The sequence below is a fragment of the Sus scrofa genome, chromosome 4 (assembly GCF_054392235.1).
Source record: "Sus scrofa isolate SSC_HxYL_T2T_F1_AM1 chromosome 4, Sscrofa_HxYL_maternal_Yorkshire_Landrace_v2.0, whole genome shotgun sequence".
In the NCBI taxonomy this organism is placed as follows: domain Eukaryota; kingdom Metazoa; phylum Chordata; class Mammalia; order Artiodactyla; family Suidae; genus Sus; species Sus scrofa.
The window spans coordinates 1414826-1423273 of record NC_139386.1 but is presented as its reverse complement, the minus strand read 5'-3'; the positions used below and the strand labels follow the sequence as shown (position 1 = coordinate 1423273).

Sequence of the window (8448 nt, the reverse complement as noted above, 5' to 3'; positions counted from 1 at the left end):
GAGGTTCCCAGGCTAGGGGTCGAATTGGAGCTGTAGCCGCCGGCCGACACCACAGCCACAGCAATGCCAGATCCAAGCCACATCATCCGAGCCACATCTGCGACCTACACCACAGCTCACAGCAACTCCGGATCCTGAAACCCCTGAGCGAGGCCAGGGATCAAACCCACAACCTCACGGTTCCCAGTTGGATTCATTTCCGCTGCGCCGCAACGGGACCTCCAGAAAACCAAGGTCTGGGCTTGTAGGAATCTCTCCTTTGCTGTGCTTCCCCGTGCTCCCTCGGAGCTCACTGGCCCCCCTTTGGTCGTGGCTGTTCCCACAGGGGCCCACGACGTCTTCGTTTTGCCACCATCCACAGCCCAGGTGTTCCCAAAGGGAAAACCCCAAAGGGGATACCCGCCCGGGGAAAGGGGCGCAGCAGCACCCACGTCCCCAGGCGGGAGGGGAGGCGCCTGCTGCCAGGCTTGCGTCTTACAGGAGTTTCCTGCTGGTGTCAGGAAGGGGCGGAGTTTAGCGTTTTTCTGGATATGAGGAGATGCAAGAACTGGGCTCATAAACTCTTCTCTTGAAAATATCTAGCTCTCTGCAGACCTGTTCTGCCAGTTTTCCCAGCGCACAGAGCGCCTCCCTCCTGGTCTCCCCGCTGAGCTCCACTCCTGTTCTACCCCATGCAGAGGCTGCGGCAGGTGCCAAACCCCAGTTCGCACCACTCAACCGCACGCCCACGAGTCGGCTCTGGGCGGCAGGCGGTGACCCAGTTCCGGGCAACCCCCCAGCCCTCCGGGGAAATAGGTGGACTAAGCCTCCCACCAATTAGCCTGAGACACGCCCCAGCCCAAGAAAAGCTCACCTCCCCCAGCCTGGGGCTGCTCTACGGCCCACCCACTGGGTGTGGAGTGAAGACCTCCCCGAATTAATCTGCTGTCACGGTACCTCAGCTTGCTCTCGATTCTTTCCTGTGCAAAGCCCAAGACCCTCACTGGCCTGAGACCTGGGCTATGGCCGGACTCTCGAACCCCTTTCTGCCCGAGGCTGGGCGGGACCTCCCTGCGGCCTCGGCTGATGCCTGGAGAATTGAGTCTCAGGCGGAGCCGAGAAACCATTTCCTCTCCGCTCCCCTCCCCTCCACCTTTGATGTTTCCCCCACCACCACCACCACCACCGCCCTCCGCCAGGCTGTAGGAAAAGGAAACCCAAGAGCCCTGGGCTCCTCCTCCCACCCCTCCCCCGCCCAGCCTCCCTCACCCCAGGGAGGGGCAGCAGGAATCGGGACCACCAGCCTCCCCCGCAGGTCTGCCCCCACCAGGGGGTTACCCAGTAGGGCAAGGCCAATAGCTTCACCCCCGAGCCCCAGTTTCAACACCCACCTCTCAGCATCGTTGTAGGACTAGTAGTAAGAGACTAACTTCACCTGGAAAATAGTGAGCCTGGGAGCCACGGGGCAAGAGAGTTTGTCGCTTGGCTGTCCTGCCGCTGCCTCTTGCCCCGTGGCTCCCAGGGTCCCCAGAGTCCAATCCAGAGCCCTGACTGATGGCCAAGGCCACCGACACATCTTCCTCCCGCCTTGGCTCCATGGCTGCCCGGCCCTGCTGCTCTCGGTCCTTCTAGCGAAGACCCTTTGCCATTTCTTTTGCGTGAAAAACACAGGGAATGCATCCAAAGCGGGAGCTGTCCGGAAAAAAACAAAACAAACAAAATACACAACATGAAAGCAGCTGTTACCTGAAAACGGGGTTCACTTCTTGGGGGGGTTGAGCCAAAAGACGTGCCCGAGGCCAAGACGAAGAGACCACCGGCGAAGGACCGCCTGTAGTTGCGGCGAGTACGCAGAACACGGGGAGAGCTCCCCCGGAGCGGGGTCTGCCGGCCAGCAGAGCCGGGGGACTTTTAAGGGAACGGGACACGCACATTCACCAAGTGGCTGCAGGAGAGGAGAATTCAGCACAGAACTGGGGCAACGCTTGACAGCGTCCAAGCTTTAGCTGGTAGGTTGCGTTAGGAGGGTCCAGAGCGGGGGCGGGGCCTTGGCTCCGGCAGAACTCAGAGGGCTGGTAGGAAGGACTTCCCTCCAGGAGGAACCAGGCCTCTATCCCTGCACCCGTGTCCGACTGCTTCTCCTCCGCCCCTGCACCCTCACCTGCCTGAAGAGCATGATTCCTGAGACTTGTTCGAGGCCGAGCACTGTGGCCAGGCGCAGGTCGTAAAGTGGCTCAGGCCAAAATGGCTTCTCTTAGGGCAAGAAAGCCACGCCTGGTTCTCCTTCTCCGGGGACCCCCCCCAATCTATCTGATTACACAGTGAGTTTCAATTATAGGGGGAACTTTAGTAGCCTGGGGGAGTTCCTGTTGTGGCTCATTGGTTAACGAACACCACCAGCATCCATGAGGATATGGGTTCAATCCCTGGCCTCGGTCAGTGGGTTGGGGATCTGGCATCACCACGAGCTGTGGTGGAGGTCACAGATCTGGCTCGGATCTGGCATTGCCGTGGCTGCGGTGTAGGCCGGCGGCTTCAGCTCCGATTCAACCCCTAGCCTGGAACCTCCATATGCCATGGGTGTAGCCCTAAAAAGACCAAAAAAATAAAAAATAAAAATAAAGACCAGCTGGGGAACCACCTCTCAGTAGCGTTAGGAGAGGGGCCAGGAGACCTGTGAAGTGTTTGCTGGGACACACGCACTCAGGGGCACATCTTGGTAAAAAGTTACTGCTAATCACACACACCCCCAACCGGACGCCTTAAGTTCGTCATTTTCGCGCTTTCTACCTTGGGGAAGAAGCTAGAATCCTGGGTCATTGAAAGTCTTCCTTAGATAACATTTTGGCCATCCAGGGGCCCAGGTCCAAAACAGAACGCTTCCTCCTGTGGGTCCCCGTCCCGAGGTCGCCTCGGGACCCAGCTGCCGGGTGACTGCGGCGGGTCTTGCAGCTCAGCCCTCCTGGGAGTGCAGGGCGTGCAGCGCTGTTGCAGGACTCAGAACCGCACGGGAGCCGGGCTTCATCGGGGCCTCTGACCTCGTGCCCTTGAACTCTTCCCCTTGCTTTTGAAACCGCAGGACGTGCTTCGGGACCCCGCAGAGCAGAGGGTCTTCTGTCCGGGCCCAGAAAGAATTGCGAGGAGACGGAGTGACCGGCAGCAAGGCGCTCGTCAGCCCAGGACGCTGCGAGATGCGAGCGGCGACAAGGGAGGGAGGAACCTGCGAAGGCGACAGCCCCACGGTCAGAGCCCAGATGGGCAAGAGGGCCCGGCCCCGAGAGTTCTGGGAGCTCGGCCGTCTCCTCCCCCCACCGGCCCCTCCGGAGCCCCTTCAGCTCTCGGGGCAACACCACGTTCCTCATCGGGGTGTCCCGGCGGGAGACACCTCGGGTGGGCAGCTGCGATTCCGCCCGGCCCAGGCCAGCAGTTTCTGTCCACCGCTCCCCGCGTCTGGCTGTCATGGGGCCTGTCTCATGCTTCTGCTAAGCAAGCCTGCTCTCCTGAGGGAGCACGGACTTCCCGGGCTTGCCCATATGTTTTTTTCCATATATGATCCCCAAGAGAGATCAATCATTTAGTCCCCTGCTTCGCCCCTTGACCCTGTCCCTATCACTTTAGGCTGGTTGGACCGACTCAGATGAATCCCATTTTCACCCGCGAGTCTCAACCAGACTGCCCCGATGTGCTTCCGATGTGCTTCCGGGTCCTCCCACAGGCTGCTGGCCGGGCCCCGGCCTCCTTTCCCTCACCATCCTGCGGGGTCACCCCGATCTCCCGGGGGGCCCTCCTCCCACCCCGCCTGCCTGGGGCTGGCCCTCCCTCAGGCTGTTTCACTGCTTCGGTGTGCGACCACGTGTACTGGCTGGCGCCCTCCTTGGTGGCGAGGACGATGAGGACAAAGCGTGCGTGCGTGCGTGTCACGGGGCTCGTCCTATGCACGGTTGCTCACCTGCCCCCGCCACCAAGGTCCAGGATCCCGGCCAGAACCTGAGCTTCCACAGTGACAAAATGGCCCTCCCATCGCCCTGGGGGCAGGCCAGCTACAGCCCTCCTTTCACGGCTCCTGGCCCACCAGCCACGGCCCAAGTGACCCCGTCCGCCGAGGGCAACTGGCTGTGGACTCGACCACCCTCTTCCCCACCGCCTCCTATGGGACCCCGACTCCACCGGCCTCCCCCCATCAGGACCAAGCTGGAAGGGGCAGGTCCAATCAAGGGGGGGCCACAGGAAGTCACACCCAGGCAGGAAAAGGTGGGAACATCCATGTTTATTTGAGGCACCAAAGCAGCAGGAGGACCCAGGGGGGTGGGGCAGGGGCTGCAGCGGGTCAGGGGTGGGCGCGAATTCCTGGGTCAGCAGCCTAGACCTGGGACGGTGGAGCCTGGGCCTCCCAGAGGGCTGAGCTCTGAGCCAAATGAGCTGCGCAGAGACTGGGGGACAGGGCTGTGCGGGCACCTGGGGCCCCGGGGACTGCTGACGCTGGGCTCCTGACACTTATGTCCACACCTTCCCTCACACACGCCTGGCAGGGCACACGGGCCGCACGCCTGTCCACACAGCCCATCTTCCATACCTGGGGGCACACAGGAGCAGGGACTCAGTTCTGACTCCAGGACCCTCAGTCTCCGTTCCCAGGTCCCCCCAAGGGAGGCTGACACACACACCAAGTCGGGGGGCTGGCAGGTGCAGGTGCAGGGGGCGGGCTGCCCGTGGGTCCCAGGGCTGAGGGGGTGGGAGCAGCAGGGTGAGGAGTCGGCGTCAGGATCCTCTGGGGTCTCGAGGGGCTGGGCGTTCCTTTCTTCCTGAGCTTTGGGAGTCGGGGCCAGGCACAGAGAAGGGGTCAGGGGCCAAACCGCAGCAGAGCCGACAGCAGGCTGAGCAGGAGCCCGAGGCCCAGCACGGCGGCGCTGGCCCGCAGCCCGCCGTCGGCCGCGCTGATGTTGCACAGAAAGCTCTGGCAGCAGTGGGTGCCTACGGACGCCACACCGAGGTTGACACTGGGGCCAGGACAGATCGGGGAGCAGCCCTTGTTCAGGGTGTAGCCAAAGTCCACCACGTTCCCTGCACAGGAAAACGGGGTGTGAGTGGAGGGGCGGGGGGGCAGGGCTGTCACGGGGGCCGGCCAGCTGCCCTCACCCCTGCTCACCAATGCCAGCAGATGCAGAGACGGTCACGCAGTAGTTGTCCGAATCGGAGCAGATGGTGGGCTTCAGGCAGTAAAAATTGCTGTTCTTATTCGTGCAAGAGAAGCACACCAGGGAGTGGGCTGCAGAAGGAGAGACGCCCGCGTTGTGCCCCGAAGTCTTCCTGAGTCCCCTCCCAGCCCCAACCAGAGGCACACGACACCCAATCCTGGGCAGGCAACGACTGAGCGACGAGGGTATGCCAGGCCCAGGCTCGTGACCCCGAAGGACAGTGACACCAGACCCTGGCCCTGGAGGGCTCCAGTGATGTCGCACACGCAATGATAAAGTGCTGGGCAGCGAGGAGGCCTCCGGAGTGTGTGTGTTGCCGGGGGAGCAATGCCGGGGGGGTGTGTGTTAACCGCAGGAGAGGGACCCTTTAGGTGGCACAGAGCGAGTGACATGGGCACCGTTCAGCAGAGAAGGGGGAAAGCTGGGGGTCTGGAGGGGCACGGCCTGCCCAAAGCCGGGGCCCAGGGCACCTCACCTCGCTCCACACCCAGGAGGGCAGCCAGCAGCACCGGCAGGAGGACCTTCATTCTGGGGGGACAGGTGTCCCGTCGGGGTCTCACGAAGGCAAAGAAGTCAGCCCTGCTCTAGAAAGACAGCTCGCTGGAGGCCGGGGCTCGCCACCCCGGTCCAGGGCCCCGGGGCCAGGGCAGGGCCCCAGGATCCCCAGTGGGGTCCGAGCCCCTGGCCCCCAGGCCCAATGTCCCCATTTTGTTCATGGGGGCGGGAGCGGCCAGCTTCCAACAGCAGAGCCAGAGGAGAGGGTCCTTCTGCTCCATTCCTAACCCCCCTCGCTCTGTGCAGACTCCTGGATGAGACCCTTCCCCGAGACCCCTCCCCTGCTGCTTGGGGATGGGGGCGAGGGGGACGACACTGGAGGCCAGACGGGAGAAATCATTAAGGTTCGCCCAGAAAGGGAAGCCAAGGGAGGGGGCCCTGCAGGGGCGGCGGGGGGCGGGGATAGGCTGGGACCTTGGATCCCCCACCGGCGTGTTTCCACCTGGACAAATAGCCCCTTAAGCAACAAAGATACAAAACCACTATTGTAGGTGACTAGAAATACGCGTGCCCCTGCACCGGTGGGGCCGTAAGATTAAAAAGCCACAGAGAATCTACTTTTCTGAGGGGCCAGGAGCCAGAGCAGGGTGCTGGGCGGGATTCTGCACCGCACCGCACCGCCGAGGGGGCAAGGCCAGGCACCTCAACTAGGGCCGCCCTGTTGTCACCCCATTTAATGACTCAGGCAGCTCCTCTGGGCAGCAGGGAGGGCACTTGTTTCTCACTTTCACTTCCTTGTGCCGCAAGCCTGGAATTCTCACCTGGCCCCCTAGGGTTTCTACTGATTGAAAAGTCATGTTAGCTGACCCGCTCCGACCCAGCACAGGGACCCAGAACAGGGCTGGGGTCGAGGGGCTCTCCCATTCCGTGTCACCTAATGCTGAGGACGATGACCCCAGAGGTATCTGCTAGGCCCCCATTTTGTGGGTCGGAGGAGGCTCAGGGAGACCCACCGATGTGCTACCAGTCACACTAGTGGCACAGGGAGGCAGCCAGGTGGCTGTGACTCAACCAGGTGGGTGTGAATGCGTGGGGCTGCCTTGGACAGAGGCCGTTGGCCGTGGGTGGAGAAAGCGCTTTGGATGTGACCAGCTGGGGTTCTGGTTCTGTCTTGCAGGAGGCGCCGGGTGGGAGGAGCTGGCTGGAGCCTTCTGCTGGAGACAGCTGTGGGCGGGGGAAGGACACTCGGGGTGGGTGGGTGGGGGGTGCTAGCTCCCAGGTGCTGGGAGAAGGAAAATGCTAGGGAGCAGAACAGATTTGGCGAGGGGCTGGCACAGGCCGAGAAGGTGCCTCGGGTCTCTCCCGCCCAGTCTGGGCCTGGGCTGCGGGCCTGCAGTTGGGAGCAGGAACTTCAGGTGTCAAGACAGCGCCAAGCCCAGCTGTGGCCCATCCCCCAGATGCAGGCAGTTCAGGCAGGGAGGAGCCTGGGTTTCCTCCTCCGGAAAGTGAGGCTAGGCAGGAGGAGCCCTGTGCTCTGCTGAAGAAAGCCCTGGTGTGCAGAGCCACTGTCGCCACCAGCATCCCCTGCCTGCCAGGCGCCCGCCACCGGCAGCTCTCTTGATGTGAATACACTGGACAGAGTGGCTTCGCATCAGCAGGGTCAGGGGAGGGGAGCCCCGAAGGGAGCCAGCTGCTGTAGGGGGGAGGGCATCCCAGACCCGACTCTACACCCCTCCCCCAAGCTCACGGAGCTGATTTCTGGGAGAGTCAGGCATTCGGTGACTCTGGGCCCGCAAGCCGGTCCGAGCCTGGACGCCCAGGATGACATGGGACCGGGTGGCCCAGCGCGTGGTACCTGGGCTCCTAGGCACCGCGAATACTTGCACAAACCTATGCCAAAGCAGGTGCGTTCGCCTCTTCCCGGGGCAGGCTCCCGTCCCCATGGTGACGGCCAGGCGGTTAATTCCCCACTTCCTCCCAGACCGCCAAGATCCCAGCCCCCTCCTCAGGTCAAGAAGGCTGCGGTCCCCAGTCCCCACGGGAGGGGTCGGAGGAACCTGGAGTTGGGCGATGGGCCCCCAGTGCCTGCGCAGCCCTGGGCTCCCCAGGCCGGGAAGGCGCCGGGGCTGCAATCCGCGCGCCCCGCGCCCCGCTCCCGCCCCAGACCTTTGGAATCCAGGCGGAGGGCCGGGGGCGCGGGGGGGGGGGGTGGGATCGGGGGTGGGGGAGAGACGGAGCCGAGGCGAGGCGCCCGGGGGCCCGGACACCCGCAGCCTCGACCTCCAGCCTCCCGCAGGCCTCTCCTGCCTCCCAGGCGCCCCCCTCGCCCGCTCTCCGTCCTCCCTGGGCAGATCCCCTTCCCCGCACCACCGCCGCCCGGCCCAGGCTCCGACTTACCGCCGGCGGACCCAGGTCCCCCGCCTGGCGGCGCTGCCCAGCCCGCGCCCGCGCCCGCGGCAGCCCGCAGTCCAGGTCTGCGAGGCGGCGGCGGCGCGCGGGGGAGGGGCTTGTCGCAGGCCCCGCCCTCCGGCCCCTCCCCTCGGCGTGGAGCCCACCGCTCCCGGCCCACCCTGGTCGCGCATCTGTCCAGCCGGCCCGGGCGGGGACGTCGCAGGACCGCCGGGCCAGGCTGAGCAGGGGTGGCCAAACACGTTTGGGGCGGAGCAGAGCGGAGGGGTGCGTCGGCGGAGGCCGAGGGGCACGCCAGGCACCTCTGCTGCAGAGTGGGGTGAGGGCGGCGAGGGGGTGGGAGGATGGCTTCGGCAGGTCCGCAGGGGCC

General features: G+C 64.1%; 1 protein-coding gene across 4 annotated transcripts; it reads right to left on the bottom strand.

Annotated features, from left to right (window-relative positions):
* Positions 1-4227: 4227 nt before the first annotated feature.
* On the bottom strand, positions 4228-8127 carry LY6E (lymphocyte antigen 6 family member E). Of its 4 annotated transcripts, none has more exons than XR_002343041.2 (5): positions 8067-8127; positions 5650-5758; positions 5126-5245; positions 4644-5040; positions 4228-4552 (listed from the first exon to the last, which is right to left on the bottom strand). XR_002343041.2 is itself a non-coding variant. In XM_021088765.2 (4 exons), the coding sequence occupies exons 2-4, from the start codon at positions 5699-5701 to the stop codon at positions 4820-4822; spliced, it is 393 nt and encodes a 130-aa protein (XP_020944424.1). In that variant the 5' UTR covers positions 5702-5758; positions 8067-8127; the 3' UTR covers positions 4228-4819. The 4 variants fall into 4 exon arrangements, 2 of the variants coding, with proteins under 2 accessions (XP_020944424.1, XP_020944425.1); XR_014842880.1 differs by having other exon boundaries at positions 5650-5753; XM_021088765.2 differs by having other exon boundaries at positions 4228-5040.
* Between the last annotated feature and the right edge of the window lie 321 nt (positions 8128-8448).

What these genes read in the sequence shown, in the direction of transcription:
- LY6E (XM_021088765.2), bottom strand. Translation starts at nt 5,701, where the DNA reads ATGAAGGTCCTCCTGCCGGTGCTGCTGGCTGCCCTCCTGGGTGTGGAG. An exon ending in CCTCCTGGGTGTGGAGCGAG is followed by an intron (nt 5,246 to 5,649) that starts GTGAGGTGCCCT and finishes CTCCTTCTGCAG; the next exon opens with CCCACTCCCTGGTGTGCTTC. An exon ending in CTCTGCATCTGCTGGCATTG is followed by an intron (nt 5,041 to 5,125) that starts GTGAGCAGGGGT and finishes TTTCCTGTGCAG; the next exon opens with GGAACGTGGTGGACTTTGGC.